Raw genomic sequence first — 14,273 nt, 5'->3', positions numbered from 1 at the left:
AAAAGAACTGGAGAGGGACATTCTCTATTGAATTGTCAACATTTATTTCACTCAAATGCATCTTGACCAATCCAAGGTCACAACTGGCAGATGTAGAAATCTGCTCCAAGATGCTATCTTTCCAGAGATTTAAGAGTCTGTTGTCAGAATAATGGTGGAACTATTTTTTATGCTGTAATAATTCCAAAAGAAAAAAATATGGAGTAGCCTGCAGCTAAGGGAAAGGCTTCCTGGACTTTACTACTTCAGCTGATTCCAAATATTTTCTTGGGTGCTTGTCTTCATTGTGATTAATTTTTATTTGTTATCATAGCTGCTCTAGGACATCTAGGGAAAGCATATATCAGCATAACTCTGTGCCTGGATGATAGCTAAGGTAAAGAAGATTGGGATGCAAAATGCAGCAGAAGAGCCAAATATTTGTAGGTTTGATTGGTAATTGCTACATTTGAGTTTCTTACAAAGGCAAGGTTGCTACTCTCCAGTATTACGTGTTTCTTGTCCTGAATGTCAGATAGGTCACAGAAACAAGAATTTATTATGTTCATGTCTTCCTGTGGTTTGAGTTGCGGATGTAAAACATAAGCATTTCATGGTTTTGAATTTATTGGTCCATTTTTCAACCTGTGAATTTATTTCCATCGAGAAAAGAATGGGAAAGGGAAAGGAAGTTATACCTGCTGTCTGAAAGGGTCATTTTCAAAGATTTACTGGTTGCTGTGTATTGGAGAAAGAAATACCTGACTATGCTACAATTATTTTGGGGAGTGTGCCAGGCAAGATATTCTTGTTATAGTTTATCTTCATGCAAATACTCTAATCTGAAATGAAAAATTACTAATTTATCCCGTCTCTGCTAAAAAGGAGGCCCCTGTGAACAGTGGAATGAACACTAGCAGATAAGCTTATGGAGAGCCCATGCAATAGTGCCGTTCTGCAGTGACTCAGTTTTAGTATTCATCCAGTTTCCACATGTTCTTCAGCTTGTGTTCAAAAGAGAAATATGATGATGCTATTGCAAGTATTTCATGGAACTTTATCCTTCCTTGCCTCTTAGCACTGCTCTCTGTCATATACGACAAAGTTTAAATGCAGAAAAGCAGTTGTACTGTGGACTTTTTCAGCTGGTTTACTGAAATGGTTAGCAAGTTATAATAGAGACAGTTCCAAAAAGAATATTTCATAGAAACTCAGCTAGGAAACACTTCTCTATTTTGAATTTGGTTCCGTACAGGATTTATTAGGCTCTGTCACTTAGAATAAGTTACACTCTTGTTAGTTTTGAAGTCTGCCTTGAATAACAATAGAAATTAAGTAATCCTTCACCTGAAGGCAGGTGACATTAAAGCAGCTAAAGCTTCTGCCATTCTCCTGCTAATGAGCGCAGAAGTGCTGTCATTAAAAAAAGCCCAATAATAAGGCATGAATGAGAAAATATCCATAATAATGTACAAAATATTTGCTTTCAAAAATAGTGGTAAGTCATATTTCAGTACTTAGAAATGCAAGAGTTGTGTCCTCTACATTTTTTTCCTAAACACATTCCTTGAATGTTTGCTAAGGCTTGGTGTTGAAACTGGCTGCTTTTAGCTGTCTGACCAAATTGTCAGCTCCTTTTAAAGGGTAAAAAGAACCTTTGGAGAAGGGGAGAAGAAAAAAAAAAAAAAAGAAAATGAAATCATAATCACTTTTTGCCCAATAGAGTTTAGATTGAAAGTCAAAGCTGCTACACATCTAAAGGTTACGTGGTAGGAGCATCAGAGCATGTAAGTACGCTGGTTATACTGGAGCAGACCCATTTTGGCTGTGAAAGAGGCAGGGATGAGTTACATCCTAATTTTTGCATTGGATTATCCTAGTTAAAGTCTCTTTTGCATGCAGGTGATCTGCCGCTGCCAGGAAATGAACTTCCTTATTTATTTATTTTGGCTCAAGTGGGATTTTGGAATAAGGCTCTCCAGTCTGGGCCATCTCCTGGTCCCATGTGACAGTTTATAGCTGCTTAGCCACAGTTTTTGAAATATGTAATTAAACAAGTTCCTGCTTGTTTCTGTACTTTATTGTGGGAATGAATGGTGGCAGCTGGTTATTTAAAATGTCTATTGTGCAGCCTGATAACACCGAAATGATTAAGTCAAAACCCTTGGAGACTGACACGCGCAATAAAATGTTGAAGAGCCTAGATAAGTACAGGTCTAAAACTCTGACTGCAAGGAGGCCAAAATAAAGACATTTATTTGGCTATATACATGATCTTCAGCATTGATAAGATGACTGGTATCACTGCAACATGGATTTTCTGTCAAGTAGTCAGTTGTCAGCTTCCATATCTTGGATGTTTAGCGTAAAACTTTGCACTTAACCAGAAAACTAGCTAGTCATTTCAAAGATACTAAGGGTCCCTTCTACTTTCATGCTCTGAAGGTAACGTTGTTTTAAGGTAAGTAGTATGTTTACCAGGTTTCTTGCTGGAGAACCATGAAAGTTAGGAGGTAGGATGTGGTATTAATTTTCTCTCCACCAATGACAAGACTGTATTAACTTGCTTCTGTAAATTTTGCAATCAGTATGGTTGGGTTAGCAAAATTATTTTCTTACTGGTTTAGTTCAACCCAATGTGGTATAGAAAGTCTGTAAAGATGGCATGGTTACCTGTAGAGGGAAAAAAAAAAAATCCCATTACTGAGAAGGGAAAAAAACCCCAAACCTACGAACCAAAAATCCACAACCCAGAAATACTTGGGCTGTCAGATGTGAAAAACCAGCACTACACTGTTCTAATAAAAAAAAAAAAAAAATATGTATTGGAGGCGTTTCTTCTTGTCCAGACATAAAAAAAAACCCAACCAACACACAAAAAAAAAACAACCCTAAAACAAGCCAAAAGTCCTCACCACTGTAAAGCATACTACAGTTCAGAAAGGTGAGAAACTGTGCGGTATTGACAGAGGGAAATTTGCAGTCATTCAGTTTATGAATCCAGATTTAGTGGACTTTTAGGGTAAGTGACCATTCATGGTCCTATGCATTTTTGATTCTTTCTTTCTTGACTTGATCTTATCCAAGATTTTAAAACCCTGACAGTTAGTTTTAGTTACTGCCAGTTTTGCATTGAGGAACTCTATGAAATGAAGACGTTACCTTGCGTGAGTAAGAGTAGTTTCTTGTCCTTACAAAGACGTCTTTAACCTGACGGTGAGAAGTGGCAGACAGGGGACATGAAGACTAGTTTGCTTGCAAAAATATGTTTCTGACATAATGCTAAGTCAGATGATTCCGGAGCGCACTTCAGTAGAATTTGCCCTGTTCAAATTGGAACAACTTCTCATCAGATCCCTATTATTCCTGTAGAAGTCACAAGCATTAATGAAAGCTACATAAAGGTTTAAACAGAAGTTGATGGTGTTCTTGGAAAAATATTTCAGTATTAAACATTGGAAAACGAATCAAGACCTGGCTTTCAAATTTGGATGTTAAAAGTTGTGGTTAGTCAGTTACATATCTGGAGGTCCTATTTTTCAGCTATAAGGGAATGTAAACTGACTTTTTCAAAACCTATTGTCATAGCCCGTACCTTTTCTCTCGATGACTCGCTTTTCTGTTGTTCCAGAGAGAGACCTTTTTGGAGCAGAACCTTTTGACCCTTTTAGCTGCGGAGCAGGAGATTTCCCTCCAGACATTCAGTCCAAACTAGATGAGATGCAGGTAACTATTGAGTTATTGATTAGGCAGTTTTCTGTGGCTGTATGACTATTCTTGAAATACATGTTTACAGTATTCTGAAAATGTATTCCAAACTGCACACACAAATACATAGAAAAAAAACTATTTCTGACTATTCCTGTTGTAAGTATATCTCATCATCTTTGAGCTGGAGTTTGAATTTGCCTGAAGATCCTTACAAACATTAACCCACAGTATTAATACCAACACCTGTACTAATTTAGGTTTTATCAGCAGTGTAATCAAAATGGGTATTGCTACTCCTGCCTGGAAAGGGACTGAGTGAGCTGAAAAAGAGACCTGAGGCAAGAACCCTACAGATACTCTGATGCTGTTGCTCTTCAGTTCCAGCAATCTCCATGATCCCCCTATACCCTGATCTTTCCCTCAGTGGTGTTAGGCTGTTTTCTTGTAGCATTGGCATAGACAGAGTACGTGCTTAAGGGGCCACGCCAATTTTCTGCTGCCTTTAAAAACAGCTGTATTTGACTAAAGCACTCTGAGACAATTAAACTATTGAGAATTGATTCAAGAATTCTGAACTGATGTGTTTTTATCAGAAAACGTTTGTTGATTCTGAAACACTCAATAGTATCTGTTCAGTTATTGACCCAATTTTGCAACAGTTCTAGGAGAAAGCCTTCAAGTTTTGGAATGAATCACTCTCTTCAGTCAGACTTTCCAAACTGCTAGTTCCTTGCCAGCTTGTTTATCTATATTTTTTTCAGAATCCTGCCAGCAAAATGAAAATACTGGGAAATTGAATTTCTAGCATCCAGGGCTTCCAGACCTCTTGTATCTTGAGAACCCACAAAGTCCAATAGCTAGCCCTCAGGCTTCTTCAGTTCCTTTCTTCTGCCTGGAGAGCAGGAGAAACATTGCAAAATGGCTGAAATAAGATTAAAATACTGTTTAGTTTACCTAAGTAAGATTTTTTTAATTCCTATTCATTGTGAAATTTCACTTTCCATGTCAGTTTAGGATGGTGCCACTGGCAAAATCTGCTCACTGTGAAGTAAGAAATTTAGATTCTTGCTTACCTGTACTGTAGGCCACACAATTTCCAGTAACAGTAAAAGCCAAAATTGGTTTCCTTGCAAGTCCATTGAAATGCTTGTGTTTTGTGAATGCTGTAATGTTATTACCAAGCCCTTTAGCACAAAAAGCAAATCTTTTAGCACTTCACATTGATATATATCTATTTTAGGAAAAAGTATACTACAGTATCTGTGGATACTAGGAAGAATCCTGTGACTATAGCTAAATGCCACACAGAAGAGTTCTTACTACAGATAACTTTTTGGCTAAATTTTATATTGTTAATGTAGAAGGCTGCAAAGTGTTATCACCTCATAAAACATCAGTGAGAGGAACAGTAGAAATCTCTATCAAAGATTTTTGAAGTCATAAATTTAAAAGTCATAAAGAAGTCATAAAATTAAAAATTCCTATAATTGTTTGTACTGTCTTCACTTGAAAAAAACAACAGACAAAACTAATAAAAAAACAACCACCAAACCTTAGGGCACTACTGTGTCCTATTGCAAAGAATATTGCATAGGTTGGGTATTCCCCCTGCACATATGTATTTTGTTTTTTCCAACTTTTTTGTATGCTTTATAAACGAGTCTTACAATTGGAGAGTCTAGCGTATCAGTTTTGGCATACCCTGATATTTCCACTGAAATTTAATTAGTGGATCTTTATGTAGACACAAAACTTGTTCAGGTGCAATCCAATTGAGAAGTGTAAAGCTGATGGGGTGTGAAGCGGGGGAAAAATAATATTCTGACTTTGACCAAAGCAAAAGCTATGTGCAGTTGTTTTACTAGATGATTGGTGCAAAATACAGATTACAATATGTTTTTCCTAATATCTTCTTTTATCTTCTTGTGCTTTCCCTGGTGCCTAGCGTCAGCGATGGTTGGTATATCATATTTTAATAATGGTATTTAAAGCATTTGCAATTGAAGTGTGCATGTGTTCGTCTGATGTTTTTATTTTTATGTATATGTGTGTACCTATATATATATAAACTTTTAAGATTTATATTTTATGTATGCAACTCTAAGTCAGGGCCATTTTAATTTTTAGGGGCCTACAATTTTTAAGGTATGGACAGCTGATTTTAGTTTTCTTTAGATTGTCTTACCAGCTGTTAATAATACCAAGCCTTCATTTTCATTCCTATTTGTTTTCCATGTGCACTAGTGAAATCGCCAGTTTTCATTATCAAATTGTCAGTAGTGAAATGTTTTAAGCAAAACCTCTGATATGTAGATTTTTGCGTTAGTACAATAATAATTATTTAAAACTTGCAATGAGCAGAAGGCAGCTGTGCTAGAAGCTAACGGTTGTTAGATACACAGCCTATAAGAAGGAAGGTGAAATGGACACTACAAAAGATAAAAGCACACAATATGTAATGTGCTTTGGGAAAGCTAATGTTAAGAAACATGAAAGAAAAATCTAGTCATCTTTCCTTCTCTGGAGTGTAAAGTGAAGGGATGTGTTGTCTTCTCATTATGGAAGTACAGCCTGAGTTTCAGTAAATATGTATTTCATTAAATATACAAAGGTAAGCTGTTTACGAACACATCTTATTAGTCCAAAATACAGACTTACACTGAGAGGGTATTAAGTGCAGTTTATCCTACACTCAGAAACAAGCAAGCTGCCTCGGCACCACACAGTGACAGCCTGGTGGGAGCAGCTCAGTCCAGTCTCTCTCATCCTATTTCTCTGCGCGTGTTGGAAGGTGATGTGTAAGCAAAGTGGGGGAGGAAGGCACAGCAGAAGAGGCTTTGGAGAAATAAACACTTGAGTAGTGGGTGCTTTTCCTTTGCATCTGATATTCTGAACTTAGTGAGATCAGATAAATTTCTCTGACCTCTGGGGGAACTTTAGGTCCTAAACTTTAGTTAGGATCCAGATTTCACACTTAAGCTCCTTCTATTCCATTTCTCGGTCCAGTCAATTTTTGGAGAGCTCAAAACTCAAACATGTGCTGAGATGTGACTTTTACAGCTCAGGCCTCTCTCTGATGACTCTCCAACCTCCTGTTTCCCCCCACCCTTATGCTGAAACATATTTTCATCCTCTCTATTTTGACGGTATCCAGACATTAATAAAATGAATTTGTCTGTTTTCCCAGAAATCTTGCAGTGAAGGGAAGTTTCCCTGGATCATGAATCATACCGGCAACAGCTGCTATAATTTATTAAAATCTCAAGGTAGTTAATATCACAAAGCTTCCAGGAGCTGCAAGCCATTCTCCCTGCATGGCCTGAAGCAGTCAGTAGGCTTGTCGTCCTTCCATCTGAAATAAGTTATGCTCAGCCCACTAAATTATCTTCTCAGAGACATGTAAATTTATCATTGGTTCATGGGGCTTGTGCTGACTTAAGCTCATTGAGTGAAGTCATTGTGAAGTGATAAGTAAGTTAACCTCAGAGCCGTAAGGTTGACTTTGGCAAATTTGTCTTCCGATAAAATGGAGTTCTTTTGTCGTTTAGTGTTTTTAGCCAGAATAGCTCATGTTTTATTATCATAGACACAAAAACGTGGAAGTTTTGGAAGAGGGGTTGTTCTCAGGTCACTTTTTCTAGTGAAAACAAGCTTTGCTCTTCTCTTTAAGAGAGCAATCATATCCTTTAGTACAATACCATCGTTTTTCTGGGTAACTAAGATGTTCAGTCCTTGAGTTTAAATCACCTTGGAAGTGTCATCATGGGGATATGAACGCAGAAGTGAGGCACAATATAGATGCGCACTTCATAGTCCTTCCTATTCCCACTCCTGTCCAGTGCCAGGGAACGGCCTTTTTCTTCATTCCCTGATAATCCGCAGATTTAAGAAATTTTCTGACCACATCAGGAGCTAGTTTCCTGAATTTTTAAAGTACAGGAAGTCATAGCACACATGTTTTTTAATGAACAGGCAGTGTGTTATGTTAAGAACGCATGTTATTAGAAGCTGAAATGTCTGAATTTTATGAGGCAAACTATTTAAAATGCTGTGTATTAAAACTTTTGAAATATTTTTTAACATACATAGTATGTAATGTGTACCAAGTGCTGAGTATATATGTCATTTTTAAAGAAAAAATATTCTGCTTAACATGTTAATTGAGTTTATTAGAGAAAAAATGTAAAAACAAATCATAAGTTATAATCTGCTCAGTCATTCCAACTGACTTCATTGTTGTTACAGCTGCAAATGCTGGGTGTTGGAGTGGAGAGTTGAAAGTGGACATATGCTGTATGATTGATACTATAATAATCATACAGAAGCTTTAAGTAGGAGCCATAATACTTGAGAGACATATGCAGTTCAGGTGTATATATAAACTGTATTCCTGAAAGTGGACATAAAGATCAAAGTGTTCTGCATTGCTGTGAGAACTACAGCATTCTGTTATCTGCATTAATCACAGTTTCAGCTGTGGACGTAAAGGAGAATCCTTTCTTACAACCTTGTCTTCCCACGGCTTGCTTGAATACTGACAGCTGATTGGGTTTTTTTAAAATTATATTGTGTCTTTGCAAAAGTATAGTTTTGGAGATTCTAGAAATTATTTAAGCATTTGGAATTATTTTGCAAAACTTGAGGGATTAGGAATGGAGATGGCTATAGGATATCTCAAGTCTGTGCTTTCCGAATCTCTGGAAATTTCATTGCAATCAGTTTGCCAAAGAGTCTACTGGACAAGAAAGTTGTGATTTCTTTTCCCTTTTGAGGCCTGCATTTAATTTAATGGGAATATTGGTCGAGACAATGCAGTTTGCTTTGTTTCATACTTCTATGCACTTCTTGTCCTCCACTTAAATATTTATGAAGAAAAAAATCTGGATTTTACATTCTTTTAAAATGTGAAAAATGCCGAGATGGCTATCTAGATTGCCTCGATGTCTCTTTATTTTCTTAGGCTTTTTTTCACCCTGGGGTTGACATGAAAGTTTCAGCTTACTACTAACTGTAGTATCTGGTCCTTGATGATACTGTTTTTGTGTGATTTAACAGTGAACATTGAAATGTCACGTTCCTGTTATAGACAGCTATATGCATGGCCCTTTTTTAAGCACGCCTGTGTTAACACTGCGTTTCCTGGCACTGTAGTGGTAGGTTTTACTTCTGACAGTTCTGCCTGTAATAGAAGCTGGGTTCTCAGGTATGCAACTGATAACAGCACCTGGCGACCACATTACTATTTTCTTTTAGAACAGACAATAGTTCATTATGTTAAGAAAGTTAAAAGGCTTTTTAAATAATTATGATACATCTAGTGCAGCAATCTCTTAGTGGATTAACATTGATCACGTTGCAAGTATGTGAAAATGTGATTGTTTCAAATGCGAAATGTCACAGCTTAAAAGAGGAGGAGGACTAAATGGGGGAGCAAAGTGGTCTGGAGTGAAGTTGCAGATGGAAAGGTCGAGACGACCGCTGTTCTTCAAGAAAGTAGAAATGGTTCGAAGTAAAATCATAGCAAGCACAAGCTAAGTGATAAGTGACAAAATATCAGTTTGTATGGAATGAAGCAAAAATTAAACCCCCCCACATGATCAACAGAAGAGCAATGAGATGTGTGTGCTTCCAAAATGCATAACCTGATTTGTTCTTAGCTAGCCAGAAAAAGGGCATTGGAAGTGCAGCTACATAAGACACCAACAAACAGTGCTTAGATGTATAGAAGAAAGCTAACGGCATGCAGGACATGAATGGGATGCGTATTCAGTGAAAGGACTGTCTGGATTGGATTGCTAAGAATGAAGCTGGTTGTCCTTGTTAAACCAATTGCAAGAAAGTTTATTCTATTTCTCAACATTACTCTAGTAGCTGGTGGGGTTATTAAATACTCATAAGCTTTCAAAATTCTATCCTGAGGTTTAAATTTGTTTGAAATTAAGCTGGTTTGACTTGAGATTTATGTTTTAAAGCCAAAAGGCATGCTCTTGAAGTACTGCTGTGCATTTTGAGAAAAGGCTTGAGTTTATGCCTAATCCCAATACGTATTGCTTTACAAAAAGATTCGTTTACAAGGTATTTGCTTCATGAAAGCACATACTATTGATTCCATAGCATGCAATCAGCATTCTCTAAGTGAACTGTGTATTAGGACAGCCCTGAACTGAACGTTGTGACAGCTGCCACTGGAGTTGATGTTCTCATGGTGTTTCTGTTCAGAGCCCTTGTTTCCAATTGCTTATAGCTTTACAGTACTTCCACCTAACAGACTGACATTTCCTTGACTCAAAGGTGACTTTTCTCTTAAAGGTCAAGCCACAGTTGTTCAGCTTCTTTTAAAGAAAAAAGAGAAATGAAAACAAGAGCACTTTGCCTGTATTAAAGTGCTGTTCTTATTTTAGAACAGGTGCAAGCTAAGTACATTTTGTAAAACCACACACAGGTACTTGTGGAATGAATTTCTTTTCAATGGAGGGGATGATAAGCATGTTTGTGTTTCTTCTAATAAAACTAATGTGACTAAAAGAGGAGTTTTGGTCTAAACTTTTAAAGACATTTGTCGCACTTTCTAAAGATCATTGTATTTTATTTCACCAAGTTACATGCCTTTGAAATGCACAGTTTATTCACTTGCACAACTTCTATGTGATTTTAGTATTTTTAGTATGATTTTTATTTGCATTCTTTAGTGAAGCTCAGATGGCAGTAGGCTGTAAAGCATACACTTGTCAATTTAACTGCACAGGGAGCAATTCAGAACAAACCTCTGAGATGCAGCTGAGTACTTATTGTTGGACTACTTCTAAGAGAAGGTATTACTGAATGTAGGAGACACCTGGTATTAATAACAATGTCTGTGACTTAATCTGAATCTTTAAAGTGTAAATATAATAAACTCTTTGCTCATATAGCCCTAATCTTTCCTGCTTATAAATCATGTTGAGCTTTACTCAGGAACAGCATGATGCAAGTCAAGCTTGTTTGCTTTTCTATCAACCTATGTATATGAATTTTCAATATTTTTTATTCTATAATATTTTCTTCATTTTATATACATACTGTATTTCTTTTGTTGTACAAGATACATCCTTTTATAAGTTAACCACTAAGACTCATTAAAAATCAGCTGACCAAATAATGCAAATGTCTATGAATTCACTCTGAAGTATCGTTATGGTTTATCTGCCTAAAGATAAGTTCAAATTTAGATGTTCTTAGAAAGAGAGCTTTATTCTCCAGAAATCACTTTCCTTTTTAATAACTATGTCTTGTTTCATTGCAGGAGGGGTTCAAAATGGGATTAACTCTTGAAGGCACAGTATTTTGTCTTGACCCACTAGACAGCAGGTGCTGATGACAAGAAGCTAAATGTGAAGTTCCTTCACAGTGGTTTGGGTTTTTTTTAATTCTGAACACGTATTCACAAATATTATCCATGTGCCAAAAATTGCTTTTTTCAACATGTAAACTCTTGTGAGGTTTGCTTCTGTAAAAATCCAACTTAGTTCCAGTCTTTCCCTGTACAAATGTAAAAAATTTTATTTGTTTATGAAATATGAATTAAATTACACTGTTGTGTTTCTTTCTGTCACATTTTGGCCCGAGCTTACTATGCTTTATGACTATTAGCCTGAAGAAGTTCTTCAGAAAGCTCACACATACCTCTCTCTGTTTGCAGACGTGCAAGCATGATTTTTACATAATACTTTACCTGGCAGCATTTTGAAATTATGCTCTTAAGTCATTATTTAATATTCAAGCAGTAAAATGATTAATATCTAGTACAAAAAGTTCAAATTGCAGTGAAAAAGCAGAAAATACTAACCATTAATATATGCTTAAAAGATAAATCTGGATGCCATGTAATTGATTTCCATTACTGTGTGTGGTTACTATGCTGTATATATGTTGTTATTAGTTTATAAAATACAGAAGATTTTTAGGTCCTTTCTTCATGTTTTAGAAACTAACAAATTGTTAGTATGCTAATTAGTGTTTAAGAGCATAATAAAACTGCTAAATTGCAGAATGGACAAAGTAACTGCCCTTTTTTTTTGATATTTTATAGCTGAACTGTAAAGTATGTAATTTGGAATTCATTACATCATAACCATAACTTAAAAAGAAGATTATGGTCTTACATTTACTTAGAAATTTATGTAATTTTGTGTGTAAGCAGGCACTGTTTACTGTGCGCAGTTCTGTAAGTTACTTTCAACACCTGAGTATTTACAGTCACGCTTTGTTGAGAATTTTTTTCACTATCTGCTTTAGTGTTATATGTGTTACTATAATTTTGAAGCTTGCTGCAAGAATTCAATATAAATTAGTAAGTCCTTCATACCCACTGATTGTTCATGTTACAGAAATAACTGCACACCAAAATTTTCAGCTGTTAGTGAGTTTAACACTGACCTGTCTATGCATACTCTTCATTAACCTTTAGCATAAGCAATAAAATACCATCTTAAACCTATTTCAGAAAATGATTTTCATTAGTGTTTTGATGCCCAAACTCCATGTTAGTTCAATTCAAAAACTTGAAAAGCTCTAGTATTTTCCCCTCAAAACATACAGATGTGGAAAAAACAAAATTTCAGATTCTTTTAAAAATATTTTTTCTTTCCTATTTCATAAGAGGTTTTTTGTGATACTTACAGTTTTATCCTTAACAGTTCCAGTTTACACCAAAAATGCATTTTGCAAATTTGTCATCACATGTTTATCTTTATACCTTGTTCAACAAAGTACTTCTGCATATACCTTGAAATCCACTGAAATGAATGGGATTATTCCTTTGCTGAGTTTAACATATGTTCAGGTACCTTGCTGAATGGGGGCCTTAATGTTCTACATTACATTAGTCTTCCTCTCTCTTATTCTGTTCAACATTCATATAGAGTATTATATATAAATATATATATATAAAAATATATAAAATCACTAACAAATAGAATAGTATATGTTTCATAAAGAAAAGTCTTTATAATTTTGTTTGTCATATAGTATTTTGGAATTTGTATAATGAGGATGTTTAGTAGCCATAGCAATGGCATTTTTTAACAAATAGAATTTGTATTTTTATTGTACTTTAAAAAGCTTTACATAATAAGCATCTATTTAGTGGTCATTTATTATCAATGGTAACACTAAGATAATATTTGCACATTTTAAGAAACCTTTTTCGTTACTGATTTCTATGATAGTTGACTGCAAGTGGCATGGTTAAATATTACATACCTGCTCAATCCATACAAAATTACTTAAATCAACACAGCAGTGCATTTTTAATGAAAAGATTATGTGATTCAATTGGAAATTGTATTTCTATGTAATCTCAAACGTCTGTTTAATTTTGCCTAAAATAAATGTTTTTAAATAAATTGCATCCTAGAACACAATGTTCATTCAGTAAAACGCCTAGTGGAAGGGAGGGCGGGGAGGTGCTTAAATGTTGGGCAGAACCTGCCGCAAAGAATGGTTTAGTGCTGAGATGTGTCAGAGTCACCTTCTATGCTGGAGAGAATCTGATCTCAGCCAGTGTAGAATAACTCCAATGTTTGACCTTTACTATTGAGTTTGGTCTAATCTGTGATCAGCAGAGAAAAATCTTGTTTTATATGCAGCTACCTAATATTAATAATTAGGGAGTAACTTTCTCCACAGTGCTTCATGGATTTAATGGACTCTTTTTTATTGCCTTCTGTTTTTGTACGTAGCTGCTCAATATGCTTCGCTACTAAATGACCCTAATGGTTATTTAACGAGTAAAGGATGTACTTGAAGTCTTCCTGAATCCTAGAAAGCAACTTCTGTAAACCAGGTGTGTAATGGGACAGGCTACAGCATATGGTGATGCTTTTGAGAGAAGAAAATTAGTCTTAAATCATCTGGTATTGACTTCCATTGCAAAATTTCTCTTCAAGCTAATGCTCAAAACCCATCTAGCCTCTGCCATTTGTGGAAACGGGGCTTGGACAGTTTATGGGAACGGACGCTATCAGGGCTGGCGAGTAAGGGGTATGTGTAATCTCCTGTGAGTGATAAACATGAGCAATTATTTCTCTAAACTTTCTAAAAAAAAAAAAAAAAGCTTGATAGCTGGTTTCGACAGAGAATGTGAAGTGATTCTGCTAATTGTGTGACCATAGGCATTTCACTTGACAGAAACCTGTAAGAGGAGAGTAATGTCATCAACTGCGTTAGGGATAAAGTGTTAAATGAGTTCTGAACAACACTTTTTTTGGAGTGCGATTGGGTGCTGCTAGAAGATTTGTCCACACTTTTAAACTGCAGTCACACTGCTGATTGTGCTAACTGTGACCGTATCACTTTGTGAATATGTAAAACTAGATTTTGGTTCTACTTGTCAGCTGTCCAGCTACTTCACTGGCATGTCATACCATGCTATATTAACACCTAAAAGTAAGATTCCTTGCTTTCTATTTCTTTTTTTTTTTTTTTTTTTGTATGATATGGACTATTTTTCTCTTCCTACTCACTTATTACACTGTGCCTGAGTAACTGAGGTGCTTATGTTAGAATTCTTAAGTCAAATAAGCTGATGCATGGTGGTTTTCTTT

The 14,273-nt window shown here is 35.8% G+C and overlaps 1 protein-coding gene across 3 annotated transcripts in view; it reads left to right on the top strand.

Moving 5' to 3' along the window:
- Positions 1–12,273, top strand: part of GULP1 (GULP PTB domain containing engulfment adaptor 1) — a 163,808-nt gene extending 151,535 nt beyond the window's left edge. The window contains exons 11-13 of one of the 3 annotated variants that reach the window (XM_074145051.1): positions 3,611–3,705; positions 5,636–5,646; positions 10,973–10,994. In XM_074145051.1, the coding sequence (XP_074001152.1) occupies positions 3,611–3,705; positions 5,636–5,646; positions 10,973–10,994 (128 nt within the window). Of the gene's footprint in view, positions 1–3,610; positions 3,706–5,635; positions 5,647–10,972 lie in introns of all 3 variants that reach the window. The other 2 variants (XM_074145052.1, XM_074145049.1) reach the window with 2 other exon arrangements.
- Positions 12,274–14,273: the final 2,000 nt, after the last annotated feature.

This window comes from Numenius arquata, chromosome 3 (genome assembly GCF_964106895.1).
Source record: "Numenius arquata chromosome 3, bNumArq3.hap1.1, whole genome shotgun sequence".
NCBI classification, from domain to species: domain Eukaryota; kingdom Metazoa; phylum Chordata; class Aves; order Charadriiformes; family Scolopacidae; genus Numenius; species Numenius arquata.
The sequence above is the reverse complement of the archived record's forward strand: the minus strand, read 5'-3'. Positions and strand labels throughout refer to the sequence as shown.